Source organism: Nematolebias whitei, chromosome 7 (genome assembly GCF_014905685.2).
Source record: "Nematolebias whitei isolate Nwh7 chromosome 7, NemWhi1, whole genome shotgun sequence".
Taxonomy (NCBI): domain Eukaryota; kingdom Metazoa; phylum Chordata; class Actinopteri; order Cyprinodontiformes; family Rivulidae; genus Nematolebias; species Nematolebias whitei.
In genome coordinates this window covers 1,075,546-1,092,301 of record NC_056504.1, presented here as the reverse complement: position 1 = coordinate 1,092,301, position 16,756 = coordinate 1,075,546, and the positions used below count along the sequence as shown (strand labels likewise).

The 16,756-nt window shown below is 42.9% G+C and overlaps 1 protein-coding gene across 1 annotated transcript in view; it reads right to left on the bottom strand.

The window, feature by feature from the left end:
• The window catches only part of LOC119412087 (calcium-dependent secretion activator 1-like), a 780,001-nt gene that overhangs the window by 640,829 nt on the left and 122,416 nt on the right, over positions 1-16,756 (bottom strand). Inside the window, 1 exon segment of the mRNA XM_037679064.1 lies at positions 5,907-5,973. Within this exon segment, the coding sequence (XP_037534992.1) occupies positions 5,907-5,973 (67 nt within the window).

Sequence of the window (16,756 nt, the reverse complement as noted above, 5' to 3'; positions counted from 1 at the left end):
GATCCTTCTCCTACGTAGCCATGATGTTGTGATTGCTGCAGAATGTGGTCTGGCATTATCGTGTTGAAAAATGCAGGGTCTTCCCTGAAAGAGATGACGTCTAGATGGGAGCATATGTTGTTCTAGAACCTGAACATAGTTCTCTGCATTAATGGTGCCTTTCCAGACATGTAAGCTGCCCATGCCACAAGTGCTCATGCAACCCCATACCATCAGTGATGCTGGCTTCTGAACGGAGCGTTGATAACAACTTGGGCTATCCTTGTCCTCTCTGGTCCGGATGACATGGCGTCCCAGTGTTCCATAAAGAACTTCAAATCGTGACTCATCTGACCACAGAACAGTCTTCCATTTTACCACACTCCATTTTAAATGACCCCTGGCCCAGTGCAAACGTCTGAGCTTGTGGAGCTTGCTTAGAAATGGCTTGCTCTTTGCACTGTAGAGTTTCAGCTGGCAACGGCGGATGGCACGGTGGATTGTGTTCACTGACAATGCTTTCTGGAAGTATTCCTGAGCCCATTCTGTTATTTCCTTGACAGTGGCATTCCTGTTTGAGGTGCAGTGACGTTTAAGGGCCCGGAGATCACGAGCATCCAGTAGAGTTTTACGGCCTTGACCCTTACGCACAGCGATTGTTCCAGATTCTCTGAATCTTTTGATGATGTTATGCACGGTTGATGATGATAACTTAAAAGTCTTTGCTATTTTACGCTGGGTAACACCATTCTGGTATTGCTGCACTGTCTTTCTGTGCAACAATGGTGGAATTGGTGATCCTCTTACCATCTTGGCTTCTGAGAGACACTGACACTCTGAGAAGCTCTTTTTATACCCAATCATGTTGTCAATTGACCTAATTAGTGTCAATTGGTCTTCCAGCTGTTCGTTATATGCTCAGTTTCCTTTTTCCAGCCACTTATTGCTACTTGTCCCAACTTTTTTGGGATTTGTTGACACTGTGAAATTTTGAATCAACATATTTTTCCTTTAAAATGTTACATTTACACAAATTAAACTTTTGATCTGTCATCTATGTTATATTACAAATAAAATATTGACATTTGCCATCTCCACATCAATGCATTCAGTTTTTATTCACAATTTGTTTAGTGTCCCAACTTTTTTGGAATCTGGTTTGTATTTGAACTCATTTAACATCTTACCTTGCCTTCAATCTGGTTTCAGGAAACAACACAGCACAACCACTGCTTCACTGAAGGTTCTTAATGACAATGTTGAAGCACTGGATGCTAAGGATTATTGTGCTACACTTTTCTTAAACATGTCTAAAGATTTTGACACTGAATCATAACATCTTGTGTCATAAACTCTCAGAAATCGGTTTCTCAGATCACACCATTGGTTGGTTCTCTAACTATCTCTCAGATCGGATGCAAATTGTTCAACATAAGGGTACTTCTTCCAGTTATTTAACAGTCAACAATGGTGTACCACAAGGCTCAGACTTAGGACCCACCCTCTTTACAATCTACATAGGTAATGTAGGTCAAAACATCCCTGACACATCCATACATTTCTATGCTGATGACACAGTTGTTTATTGTCGAGCTAAAACAGTTGCTAAGGCTTTCCAGGTTTTGAAATCCATATTTGACATCATCCAGTCAGATTTGTTCCACCTCAAACTTGTCTTAAATGCCAAAAAAAACAAAGGGTTGTTTTTTTTTTTCAAACAGGAAGTCATTCCCAGCAGTTCTTCTTTTGATTTTATCCTCAAATGGTGTCCCTATTGAGTTTGTTGATTCCTATAAATATTTGGGTATCTTGGTCGACTCGCATCTCTTTTAAGCTCCACTTGGAAAACCTAGTAAAGAAACTGAAAGTTAAACTGGGTTTCTTTTTCAGAAACAGATCCTGTCTAAAGCCCCCTGTATACTCCCGTGGAGTACGCGGAGGTACGAGCGTACCCCCCAGGGCATGTCCGTGCAAAGCTCAATTTTTACGACTGCATACGCATACGCTGTGTCGCACAATAAACTGCCCAGCAACGGACTGTTTTGTATGCTACACCAATGTATTAAATTCCCCTTCTTCATCTCTGATCTGGCCTCTTCTTTTGTTTTTTTTCCAAGAGGCAAGTGATCTCTTCCTCCTCCATTGATGTCATGACTGAAATGGTGAGCAATGAAAGAATTTGTCACGAGCGATTTAAACTCAGGTCCAGCATGGCTGCGGGAAGGTCTGGAGATTTCCTGGTGGGCTGGTCTGATGTGTGAGCTGTAGAGCCAGTGCTCCCTGTTTTTTTTTTTGTTGTTTTTTTTTTAATCTTTTTATTAACAACATATAAACACAGAACACCGCTGCGGCTGAGGCTACTAACTTTTTTTTTTTTCTTTTACCGACCTGTCAATCAATCCAGTAGGTGTGTCAGCAAATGACCAATTGGCGACCTCAATTTGTCCCGAAGGTAAACGCTCCTCGTCTGTGAAGCTGCTCTGCAGCTGCTCAGGGTGGACGCTCGAGTACGAAGTCTGAACCCTCTGCGTACAGTACACGCGTACGTACGCGTGAACGAACGTACACGGGAGTATACTGGGGGCTTAACTCTGAATGCTAGGAAACACCTTGTATCTGTGACTTTCCTTCCCTCCATTGATTACGGTGACATTATTTACATGAACGTTCCTACAAGAACCCTGCAGATGTTGGATGCTGCAGATGTTGGATGCTGTTTATCATGGTACACTAAGATTCATAACGGGCTGTGATTATTGTACCCATCACTGCACCCTGTATTCACTGGTTAACTGGTCACCATTAACTTCACGCAGACTCTCTCACTGGTACATTTTCATCTTTAAATCACTTCTTGGTCTGTTGCCTTCATACATCTCCTCCTATATGTCTCTACGTGAGTGCAGCTACAGCGTGCGCTCTCAGGACATTATTACCTGCAGTGTTCCCTCAGTGAGGACTGAACTAGACAAAGGACCTTCTCCTACTCCGCTCCTGTTTCCTGGAATATCTTGCAAAAAGATATGAAGCCCTCAACCTTGACCTCTCTAAGGTCGTTTTCACACCAGATAGTCCGGTAGACTCGGTTCGGTTCGGAACCAATATTCATGAGCTTTTGTTACATTTGAGCTGGTGCGTTTGTATTCACACTGCACTGTGCAGTCGAGTCAACCTGTTGAACCAACCTATTCCCCCGCTCGCCTGTGGGGGCGCTGCACCAAGAACTACTGAAAGAAACGACACAAAAACCTCTGAAGACACTTCTTCTTCTTCTTCTTCTGTAAATAAAAATAAAAAAGAAGTGGCATCAAATTTTAGCAGTTTTAGGAGTATTTTGTCATTTTTCAAAAATGGACTTAGCATGAGCAGAAGATGAGACAGAAGACCATGGAGAATATTGTTTTTCACACAAGGCAGCTGACGGCTCCATATAAGGTCAGAGCAATGTGTGTTTGTTTACCCTGCGGAGTGTGGTCCGGTCTGTTTGCATTCACACTGTACTCAAATCGCGCTGGAGTTCGTTTCTACCAGACCGAGACCTAGGTTTTAGCCCGGGCCAGAGTTCGCCTTTTTGTTCCATGACAGAGTTCGATGGCGCGTTCACACCTCCCTAAACGAACCGGACTTTCTAGGAAAACGAGCTAGAGTTCGATTAAAGCGGACTAAACAGGGCTGGTGTGAATGCACCCTATATGGCTTTAAACATCTGTTAAGTTCCTGGCAACAGCAAATTTTCTGTTTTTAGTTTTCTACACTGCCCTATAATCTAGCTGTTTGTTTGTTTTTTGTGCTACTTTTCCTTTTGGTTGTTATTTTGTTATGATTTGTAAAAAAATAAATAAAAACTGTATGCCTCTTTTGTGACCGTCTATTGTTGTCGTTGTTATTCATTGTTTTCATGACTCTTTGTTAAGAAGTCAGGTCTCTCTTGTAAATGAGTCCCCGAGGCTCAATGGGGTCGACAGTCATGTCAAACTAGTTCAAAACCAAAAAAAGTCTATGCTTAATAATTTGGATTGAAGGTGAAACGTTCCAGCAAAAAAAAAAAAAAAAAAAAAAGAAACTTTCCAGATGACCTGACTGAAAATTGTTGGATTATATACCTGGATTATTGAGCATGGACTTTTTTTTGGCTTTGAACCAGTTTGACATGACTGTCGACCAGGAAGAGGGCCGGCTCCTGAGGAGGAGGTGTACCAAAGACACCATCTTAGCACCAACATACAGGTAACTGGTTTGTTCCACTTTGGAGTAAGCTGTTTGGGGGAAGAATCAGTTTTGTGTTGTGTTTCCTTGACTGATGAAACCTTCCGGATGGAAGGTGAAACGTTTCAGAAAAAAAAAAAAAAAAAAACTGTCCAGATGACCTGACTGAAAATTGTTAGATCACTACTTATAGTTGTAGGGATACATGGTTCAACAGAGATGAGACTTTTCATTAGTCTAGCAAAAGAAATAAACAGAAACCTAGGGTTATTTTTATTCTCCTCTATTAAAGATGAGTAATATAAAGTTCTAGCTTTACAAAGAACTCTCTTATATGTTAGCCGACTATCTTTCCAAGTTAAATAAAATTCTCCAATGTTAGTGGAACGCCATTTTCTCAATTCTCTCTCTCTCTCTCTCTCTCGCTCTCTCTCTCTCTCTCTCTCTCTCTCTCTCTCTCTCTCTCTCTCTCTCTATATATATATATATATATATATATATATATATATATATATATATATTTATATATATATATGTGTGTGTGTGTGTATAAACATATATGTAGTATTTTCATTCGGAAAAGGGTGGATTACTTTCTTCGGGTTGAGGGTGAGGTTCTGCCTTAAGTGGAGAAGTTCAAGTATATTGGGGTTATGTTCACAAGTTAGGGAAGAATGGAGCGTGAGACTGACTGACAGATTGGTGCAGCATCTGTATTATTGTGCACTCTCTGCTGATCCTTTGTGGTGAAAAGAGGGAGCTGAGCTGTAAGACAAAGCTCTCTGTTTACCGGTCGGTCTACATTCCTCCCCTCACCTATGGTCACAAACTCTGGGTAGGGCCCGAAAGCATGACATCATGGATGCAGGTAGTTGAAATGAGTTTCCTCCGTAGGGTAGCTGGACTCTCCCTTAGAGATAGGGTGAGAAGTTCAGTTATCCGGGAGAGACTCGGAGTCAAACCGCTGCTCCTCCGCATCGAGAGGAACCAGTTGAGGTGGTTTGGGCATCTGGTAAGGATGCTCCCTGGGCAGTAGAGGATGACACAGGAGTGGATTTTCACTCCTGTCCTGTGCTGGTCCCACACAAAAAATCCTGTCCTGTCCCAATCCTGGTCCAGAGTAAAGAAATTAATCCTGTCCTGTCCCACTCCTGGTAACCTGACTCCTGCTCCTGTTCAGAATCACTCCCACTCCTGTACTGCTCCTGTTTTTAATTAAATTTTTAGGAAATACATTGAATTTGATTTGATCTTCTACCCATTCCTGTTTCAGTCTGGTCACGTCCCAGTCACATGAGTTATAATGAGGTTGACTCCGGTCCCGCCAGAATCTGTCCGGAATAACGTGACCCATGGTACTCCCGAAAAAATGTCATCCTCTACTGGGCAGCTCCCTAGGTAGGTGATTTGGGCATGTCCGACTGGGAGGAGACCCTGGGTAAGACCCAGGACATGCTGGAGAGACTATGTCTCTCGGTTGGCCTGCAAACGTTGGGGTCGCCCAAGAAGAGCTAGAAGATGTGGGTGTGGAACAAGACGTCTGGGCCTCCATGCTCAAGCTGCTCTCCCCACGACCCGACTTTGGAACAAGCGTAAGATGATGGATGGATGGCTGGATGGATGCTGAATGGAGTATTTTCGCAATAGTGTTTTACAGTAGAGTGTATTTTACCTACAGTATTTCATAAATGTGTTAAGTTTTTATTTATTCCACTGCTTACCTGAACCAACACAAAGAATCTCTTCTTCCATCGTTTCCAAACGTTCTTGCCGATGGCCCACATGTACCTGTGGTCAAAAACAGTATTTTTATACCTAGAAAACATAAAGCTGCAGAGGGTTTTTGTGCTTTATTAAGCTCTTTTTGCCTCTGTCTGTGCTGCGTTGTTCAATGCATCCACTGACCTCTGCTGGTAGAATAGAGTAATTACAACCAAATGCAACATTAAAACATTAAAATTAAACATTAAATTAAAAATCTGATCTCTGCTCTGTGTAACAGACTGACTCTACAAAAGTCCGCTGAATATAAGGACAGCTTTCATTGTTTGAGAAAAGTCTGTATAAGACAGAATAAAGAATCTGTAGTTGAAATGGGAAACATCAGATGGATTCATATTGAACGAGCATTTTACAAAAGTGATCAACCATGAAAAGACACAATTTATACTAAACTAAGACAAAATCAAAAACTCCACTTACTATTTTGTGGAAATGAACCTGAAGTCTTTTCAACAAATTTTATGTACAACTTTACAAAAATGGATGTAATTTAAAGGAAAAAAAACTCTGTAGGAACAAAATTATTTCATGTAAGCCATCCCTAATCTGGCACTGAAACTTTATGAGTTTTACTTAATTGTCATTTTGTAATTCACTGAGCCTGATTCCAAAAACGTTCAATCTGGTCCTCTGGACATTCAAAAAAACAAAAAACAAATCAAAGCAAAAAAATGTAGAAACGTTTTGTCTCTCATCCAAGAGACTTCCTCAGTCTGAGGTGCTGTTTTCAGCTCAGTCTCTTAAATAGCACCTTCTCAGAGTGGATCAACCAGTTTGCTGCTGACAACCAAAACCAGCTGATCACATGCTCAAGAAGGATGTCCAGAGGACCAGATTGAACTTTTTTGGATTTTTCTACCTGGATTATTGAGCATGCATCAGGATACAGAGCCTGATTGTTTTGTTATAATTGAAGTGAATTAAATGAAATGCATATTATTGGAATTACACTGGAATTAGCATTTTGGATTTGTTTTGCGCACTAAGATGACTTTTGTCATGAACTGGAGCTATATAAATATTAAAAACTATTGAACTGGAACTAAAATACTGATTGCAAATTGCAAATATCCAAACAATAACCACAACAAAAACAGGACAGGGTATGAACCTTAGTCTTGGACTAAATCAGGACGGATGCTGCTGAATGTTCTCCTGATTTTAGCTAGACTGATCACTTGATCACCCACAGCTGAAGAGCTGAGCGTCTCTGTGTGTGTGTGTACTGTAATGATGTACAGTAGTCCTTTGTCCAAGTCCAAGGAGGGATCTGTACCCTGAAGCCCCGAGATAAGTGAAAAACTTTGAAGTAGGATTATTAGTACAAGTAGTAAGAAGTAGTTTATTATATACATATATATATATATATATGTATATATATATATATATATCAGAGAGTCAGAGTCAGAGATACTTTATTGTCGTTCGCACCTCATGTGGTACATGTGGTGGAGCGAAATTATGTACACGGGGTCCCAGTTACATCCAACAATAAAATGTAAAAGAAAAACAGTAATAACATCTAAGATATGAACTAAGAAAAACATCAACTAAATGTACACAAAGCACTAATAGCATAAAAACGTTACGTCAAACAGCAGCACGAACATGAACATGAGTCTATGAGCAAATGAGCACGCATGAACAGATCAGCAGCAACATGAAACAGATCAGCAGCAACATTGAAACAGATCAGCAGCAACATGAAACAGATCAGCAGCAACATGATGTGATTTTTCACAGTGATTATTCTGGTTAGAGATTCATGAGTCTAACAGCCTCAGGGTAGAAGCTGTTCCTCAGTCAAGTGGTTCTACACTTAATGCTCCTCAACCTCCTTCCTGAGGGGAGTGGGGCAAAAAGTGTGTGTGCTGGGTTAGTGTGGTCCTTCATGATGCAGGTGGCCCTCTTCCTGCATCTGGAGGTGTAGATGTCTGTGATGGTGGGGAGACTGATTCCAACAAATTTCTGTGCAGCCTTCACCACTCTCTGCAAAGCTTTTCTTTCTGCAGCTGTGCAGCCTCCATGCCACACGTTGATGCTGGAGCACAGGATGCTCTCCACTGCACACCTGTAGAAGGAGGTGAGGACTGAGCTTCCAGATCAGCTCGTCTCAGCCGTCTGAGGAAGTAGAGTCTCTGATGAGCTTTCTTCATCAGGCTGGTGGTGTTGTTGCTCCAGCTGAGGTTGGTGTTCATGTGTACACCCAAGTACTTGTAGCTGGAGACCACTTCCACCGCATATCCTCTTATGTTCAGGGGGGTGTAGGTGTGTTTTTTACTTTTGAGTCCACAATCATCTCCTTCATCTTCTTCACATTGATGTGAAGGTTATTCTCTTTGCACCAGCTCTCCAGGTGTTCCACCTCCTGCCTGTAGCTGGACTCATCATTGTTTGTGATGCATCCCACCACCGCTGTATCATCTGCAAACTTTAAAATGTGACAGCCTGGATGGGTAGCTGTACAATCATACGTGAGCAGAGTAAACAGGAGGGGGCTCAACACACAACCCTGAGGAGAGCCAGTGCTGAGGGTTATGGTGGAGGAGGAGAGGTTGTGGATCCTCACTAACTGTGGTCTGTTTGTTAAGAAGTCTAGTACCCAGTTGCAGATGGAGGGGCTTAGTCCTAGTGTGGATAGTTTGTCCATCAGGGTTTGGGGGATCATGGTGTTGAAGACAGATGTGAAGTCCACAAAGAGCATACGGACGTAAGAGTTTTTCTGCTCCAGGTGGGTGAGAGCAGTGTGGACCACAGAGGAGATGGCATCCTCTGTAGATCGATTCTCGCGGTATGTATGAGGGTCCTCGTTCATGTTGATGGTTGTTTTGATGTGGGACAAGAGCAGTTTTTTTTAAGCATTTAGCGACTATCGGGGTGAGGGCCACTGGCCGATAGTCATTCAGACCAGTCACTGTAGAGCTTTTTGGGACTGGGATGATGGTGGCAGTCTTCAGGCAGGTGGGTACTGTCTCCAGAGTAAGTGAGGTGTTAAAGATGTCTGCCAGCACCTCGCAGAGCTGGTCGGCACATCCTTTCAGCACTTTTCCGGGGATGTTGTCTGGGCCAGTTGCCTTGCATTAAACCTCCTGAATGTACTCCTTACTTCTGCTGAGGTCACGCTGAGATGCTCTTCATCCAGTGGTGATATATGTATATATATATATATATATATATATATATATATATATATATATATACACATACACATATATATATAATGTATAAATATATATATATATATGTATGCATATATAAAGGTGTTTTAAACCCTGCCCACACTCTTGCAAGATTCTAAGCAATGTTTCTAAGCTCTAAACGCTCTAAAGAGCACAGAATGTCATGATATCCCTCTCTGTGCCTCCGCTGTGCTAAGCCACCTGCAAGCGCTCCTAGCCGCGACCACTTCTCCACTCTGCATGCAGATCAGCTGTTCAGCAGCATGAGGAAGTTTATCCTTCAGTAAGGGCTGCACAGAAGCGCACGAGGAAGCCTTTTCTGCAGCTCTGGGCTTCACAAAGGAGCAGCAGGTGCTAAATAATCTAAAATAATGTATTTATACAAAAATTCCATGCCGATCGTGCGGCTCATCCATCAATCAGCCAATTTGAAAAACCACAATAGAGTGAATCCACGATAAATGAACCACGAAATCCTGAAGGACAACTGTACATCAGTGTAATACAAGAGAGCCAACAAACAGTAAACACACAAAATGACTAATTCCTTCGGTTTTACACATATTGATCTAAAGTTTCCATTGTGGTGAACAGGGAGCTGAGCTGAAAAGCAAAGCTCTCTGTTTACTGGTCGGTCTATGTTCCTCCCCTCACCTCTGGTCATGAACTCTGGGTAGTGACTGAAAGAATGAGATTGTGGATACAGGAGGTTGAAACGAGTTTCCTCTGCAGGGTAGCTAGACTCTCCCTCAGAGACAGGGTGAGAAGTTCAGTTATCAGGAGAGACTCAGAGTAGAACCTCTGCTCCTCCACATCCAGAGAAGTCAGTTTACGTAGTTCGAGCATCTGGTAAGGATGCTCCCTGCGTGGCTCCCTAGGGAGATGATTTGAGCATGTCCGACTGGGAGGAGACGCTGGGGAAGACCCAGGACATGCTGGAGAAACTATAGCCCCTTTTCCACAGTGATGGATCAGATCAGTTCAACTCGGTACACGTTGCATTTCCATATGCACTTCAGGACCGGTTCTGTAGGCGGGATCCATAATCCAACTCGCTTTACCAGCTGGTAGCGGTAGTGTCCATTAAGCTATTTACTGACCCTAAAAATATACACAACCAAAATGGAGGATCTCGTAGCTTTGTTGAACATTCTACTCAGTTTGTGACTTTTTATTAAACATCAAAGAGAAGAGACCCAGTAAAGTCTGCGGGCAAAAGGCTTTGGAGAAGAACACGAGAGTGTTGGAAATGATTAGATGAGTGATGGTAAGCTAATGCTATTTTGCTATAAAGCTGAGTGTAAAAGTATGTACTGGTACATGTCAATTAAATATGGTTTAGTAAAACATGCTGTGTGTGTTTCAGATGATTCTCCAACAAAATAATGTCAGCACACCTAGAGTCTGTTTATGTCCAGCTCTGGAGCAACAGTGTGCCATAAAGATGAAAGAGACTGTATCTGTTCTTTAAACATGTGTGAGGGGAATATTCCTGAGAGATCCAATAATTTTGTGTCTTTTTATGATCCAACAACCAGTTTGACAAGACTGTCAACAAGGAAGAGGGCCAGCAATGGAGGAAGGGGCGTACCAAAGAAACCATCTAATCACAAGCAGAACTGGTTTGTTCCACTTTGGAGTAAGCTGTTGGAGGAAGAATCAGTTTTGTTGTGTGTTTCCTTGACTGATGAAGCCTTCCGGATCGAAGGCGAAACATTTCAGCACAAAAAAAGAAACTGTCCAGATGACCTGATGAAAAATGTTGGATTTTATACCTGGATTATTGAGCATGGACTTTGTTGTTTTCAACCAGTTTGACAAGACTGTCAACAAGGAAGAGGGCCGGCAATGGAGGAGGGGCGTACCAAAGAGACCATCTTATCACAAGCAGAACTGGTTTGCTTTCTGACCATAAGAGCAGAAAGAGATTTAAAAGAGGAGTGGCAAAAGCAAGGAGGTGGGTTGGCAGTGCTTGTGAAAACCAGAGGGTGTAATCCTGGACATGTTACTTTGAAGTGTCGTCTCTGCAGTCCAGTTATTGAACTGTTAGCAGTAAGTTGTCGTCCATATTATTTGCCAAGAGAGTTCACCAGTGTTATTTTGGCAACCGTTTACCACCCTATGCTGTTGCCGAGACTGCATGTGATGTCATCAGCTCAGTGATTGCTACGCTATAGAAACAACACCCAAATGTGTTTGTGGCAATATCTGAGGATTTTAATCATGTCTCACTCTCTGCTACACTCCCAACATTCCAATAGTTTGTCAGCTGCTCTACCAGAGAAAACAAAATGCTGGACTTGTTTTATACAAATGTCAAGGATTCATGCATCACTAGAGCAAGACCCCTCTTGGCAAATCAGATTCTAGAATTGTGTTGTTCAAGGTGGCTGCACGTTGGAGCAGCTCTTTTACATTCATTTTGAGTTATTGCTTTTGAAAATTTTATTTCCTCTTTTTCTTGATGTAAATCGTTTTTGTGGATGATTTTTTTTTACTCTGGTATCAGATGCTATGCAGCTGGAAGGAATTTTACTGAAATCTTTTTAATTTTGGACATTTGTTATGATACCTAACCATGACAACAAGGTATTTTTTAACAACCAGGAGCAGCTGATTAACATCTCAAAAGTTCAAATACCGCAACTACAGCACCAAGTCCCAAATGAGTTGAAAAGGAGGCTCTGTGGACGAATTCCCATCAACCTGGCTGCAGTGCTCGAATGCCAGACTGCCGAAATCCTGGAGCTGGTGGGAAACTGCTCGTGACAACGGGAGAACTGGGATCATCCCCCAGCACCTTCAGCTGTCTGTCCATGGCGACGAGGCACTCGGCAGATTGTTGGGTGAAGTGACCATCACACAGGGAGGAATTCTGTCTGGCTTTCGGGCAATTCTGCTGCCAAGGAGGACTTGGAGTCCCGCCGGATATGACAGCAAGCTGGATCAGGGTGGACGGATTTGTATCTGTGGCCATATTCTTTGGATTCGCTGCAGGAGATCCTTCCTTCCCACAGCTATAAGCATCTATAAAAACTCTTGAATGAAACCAGGATGAGCTACGACTACACTTAATTTTCCAATGGGATTAATGAAGTTTTTTTTAATTGATCACAGTATTGTGTTTCTCTGCTCAAAATATAAACCCCTCATTCAGAGACAACCTGTAATAAAGAGAACAGTGACAAAATGGTCAATGGAAGCTGAAGAAGCCCTGCAGGGTTGTTTTGAGGCTACAGACTGGGATGCACTGTGCCAGCCACATGGAGAGGACATCAATGCCATGGCTGAGTGTGTGACGGACTATATAAACTTCTGTGTAAACAACACCATCCCCACCAGAACAGTGAGATGCTTCCCCAGTAACAAACTCTGGATCACCACTGACCTGAAGGAACTGTAAAACCAGAAAAAAAGAGCCTTCAGGGAGGGAGACAGGGAATTATTGAGGAGCACACAGAAGCAACTAAAAGTCAAGATAAGAAACAGCAAGGAGGTGCACAAGAAGAAGCTGGAGAGCAAGCTCCAGCAGAACAATATCAGAGAGGTGTGGACAGGGATGAAAAAGATCACAGGCTTCAAGCAGAAGGAGGATCAGAAGGATGGAAGCCTGGACAGAGTCAATGAACTGAACACGTTCTTCAACAGGTTCAGTTCAGGAACAAGCTCAGCACCCTCCTCTCTTGCCCACAGCCAAACAGATATACCACCTGCCTTTGACTCAAGGCTGTCCTGTCACACCTCAAATACTGTATCTACCACCTCAGTCATGGACCTTTCTTCTTCTACATGTTGGTCTTCAACCAAATCAGAAGATGCTGACACCTCATTTGCCTCCCCCCCCCCCCCCCCCCGCATCTCTAGAAGTCAGGTGAGGAAGCAGCTGGAGAGACTGAACCAGAATAAGGCTGCAGGTCCAGATGGTGTAAGTCCCAGAGACCTGAAGGTCTGTGCAGAGCAACTCTGTGGGGTTCTGCTGCACCTCTTCAACCTTAGCCTGACCCAGGAGAAGGTTCCAGTGTTGTGGAAAACCTCCTGCCTTGTTCCAGTGCCAAAGAAAACTCACCCATGAGTCCTCAATGACTATAGACGTGTTGCCCTGACATCCCACATCATGAAGGTCCTAGAGAGGCTTCTGTTGGCCCACCTGACTAAACAAGCACATATCAGGACCCACTGCAGTTTGCTTATCAATGTGGACTTGGAGTTGAAGATACCATCATACACCTGCTTCAGCAAACTCACTGTTGTAGGAGGGGTTTTTTTTTTTGTCCCCTGGTGTTTAGCCCCATCGGATGTTGTGTTTATGTCTTGCTTTCGCCCCATCCTCTATTTCTGTCTTTATATGGTTGGTGTGTTCCTTCATCTCTAGCTCCACTTGTGTCGTATTCATGTCTTTCGTCTGCCTGCTCCCTTCTGTCTGATTACCCTATTCCCTACACATGTGAACCTGACAGGTGTTGTGTGTTAGTCTTGGTCAAAATTTGTATTTAAGCCTATGTGTTTCTCTTATCCCTCATCCTGGCATTGTCTTCTGTCCACTGGTGATGACCTGTCTGTGAGTACCTCCTGATCATTCCATGTTTGTTTTGCTGCCCTGTCAGTTCTTTGGTTTTGTTAATAAATTATTTATTTAATATATTTATCCTGAGTCCTCGCCTGCTTGCCTACACCACTGGGTTCACCAACACCAGCCCGTTACGACAACTGACATCCAGAAAAAGCAGACATCACTGTGAGAATCATGTTCTTTGATTTCACCAGTGCATTTAACACAATCCAGCCTGATTTGCTTTGTCAGAAACTCCAGAAAACTCAAATGGAAGCCCCAACAATCACCTGGATCAAAGACTACCTGACAGACAGACCACAGTTTGTGAGACTGAGGGTTGTGTGTCTAACCAGGTGGTCAGTAGCTCAGGAGCACCACAGGGGACTGTACTCTCACCATTCTTTTCACTATGTGCACCTCAAATTTCTAGTACAAATCAGACATCTGTCATCTGCAGAAATATTCAGATGACTCTGCAGTGGCCGGGTGTATCAGAGATGGACAAGAAGCTGAGTACAGGGAACTGGTGGACCACTTTGTGGCATGGTGTGGAAACAATCATCTCATCTTGAATGTGAACAAAACAAAGGAGATGATTGTAGATTTCAGGAGGAACAAGAACAGGTCCAACCCTATTTTAATCATGGGAAAAGAAGTGGAGGTGGTGGAGAAGAATAAATACCTTGGAGTTCACCTGGACAACAGACTGGACTGGAAATGCAACAGTGAAGGTGTCTATAAGAAGGGACAGAGCAGACTTTAATTCTTGAGGAAGCTGAAGTCCTTCAGTGTTTGCAGTGAGATGCTGCATATCTTCTATAAGTCTGTTGTAGAGAGCGCTGTCTCTTCTGTCATCATCTGCTGGGGGAGCAGCACCAGAGCAAGTGACTTCAAAAAGATCAACAAGCTCATAAAGAAGGCTGGCTCAGTTCTGGGGACTCCTCTAGAACCTTTGGATATGATTGTAGAAAGAATGATTCTTCATAAAACGAAGAACATTATAGACAACCCTCAGCATCCTCTTCATCATACTGTCATACAACAACAGAGTGTCTTCAGTCAGAGGCTTCTTCAGATCTGTTGTAGGACAGACAATACAAGTGATCCTTCCTGTCCACAGCCATCAGCATCTAGAACAACTCTTTAATTCCTTTAATTTAATTCTTTAATTCTTTCATTCCTCCCAGGCTCTGATCGAGGTGGCAGCTTCAATTTCTCCTCCCCCGTTTTTTTCCTTCTTCCTGCTCTGCTCTCTGTCTGTCTGAAGCGCCTGGGTCTCATCTCCCGAACATAAATTAAGAAGATTAGGGATTTGGTATCGTGGGTGTTCAACTCTATTGATAAGATTTTTTCATCAAAGCGACAAGGTCCTGGGGAACTGGCCTGTCTGAAGCGCCTGGGTCTCATCTTGAAGAAGACAGCGGGAGCAGTTTTGGCCATGGAAAAGCTTCCGAGTCAGTGTGAAGGTCTGGTCCTCGCTGTGGGAAATTTAAATTGTCTGGTCTACGAGCTTAACTGTAAGGTGGAGGCGATTGAGAATCGCAGACCACCTGCGGCATTGGGACTCGTCAGCGTGGTGGGTTCGACCTTGAAGGAGACTCATAGCATGGATCAGTGAAATTAAATTCAACAATTAGGCTTTTTCGGAACCAGAACACGCAGATGGACTCAAGGCTGAAGAAAAAATCTGTCTGCCTGAAGAAAAACAAATATTAAGCTTATCTAATCTGATTCCCAATGGCCTCGGAGACAGGCTGACTATCAAATTTCTCCTGGGACATGAGTACCCAAGGATAAAAGCTTCATGTCTTGCAAGCCCCCCCCCCCGAGAACTTTCTGTGCAGGCTTATCAGAACTGCTGGCTGGAACAACATCTTCAGAAACTGATCTGAAAAAACCTCATGGACAAATCTCAATACATCGATGTCAAATGCAAATGTGATCATGTTTTAATTGTGCTGCTGGTAGAGTTTTTTTTATGTCTCAAATCGTGTCCTGATAGACAAGATGTGAAAGATCTTTTTTTGTAATACCACTATCTACCCTCATGTTTCTCCCCCTTTTCCTATCTAAGATTATTATCTGATAAGGATAAAATGGCCGCGCTCTTCTGTAGTTGCAGCTTCGTGCACTCTGCCCATCTTTCGGACAACTGTACGTACATATTCGCGTTGTACCTCGGTGCAATTCCAATAAAGTTTATTCTGATTCTTAATGAAACCAGGTTGATGAGTTACAACAACCAAAAGAGTCCGTGCTCAATAATCCAGGTATACAATCCAATCGGATGGAAGATGAAACGTTTCAGAAAAAAAAAAAAGAAAAAAAAAAGAAAAAGGAAACTGTCCAGATGACATGACTGAAAATTGTTGGATTGTACAGGTCCTTCTCAAAAAATTAGCATATTGTGATAAAGGTCATTATTTTCCATAATGTAATGATAAAAATTAAACTTTCATATATTTCAGATTCATTGCACACCAACTGAAATATTTCAGGTCTTTAATTGTTTTAATACTGATGATTATGGCATACAGCTCATGAAAACCCAAAATGCCTGTTTCAAAAAATGAGCATATCATGAAAAGGTTCTCTAAACCAGCTATTAACCTAACCATCTTAATCAACGACGTAACTCTAAACACCTGCAAAAGATTCCTGAGGCTTTTAAAAACTCCCAGCCTTGTTCATTACTCAAAACCACAATCATGGGTAAGACTGCCGACCTGACTGCTGTCCAGAAGGCCATCATTGACACCCTCAAGCAAGAAGGTAAGACACAGAAAGAAATTGCTGAACGAATAGGCTGTTCCCAGAGTGCTGTATCAAGGCACCTCAGTGGGAAGTCTGTGGGAAGGGAAAAGTGTGGCAGAAAACGCTGCACAACGAGAAGAGGTGACCGGACCCTGAGGAGGATTGTGGAGAAGGGCCGATTCCAGACCTTGGGGGACCTGCGGAAGCAGTGGACTGAGTCTGGAGTAGAAACATCCAGAGCCACCGTGCACAGGCGTGTGCAGGAAATGGGCTACAGGTGCCGCATTCCCCAGGTCAAGCCACT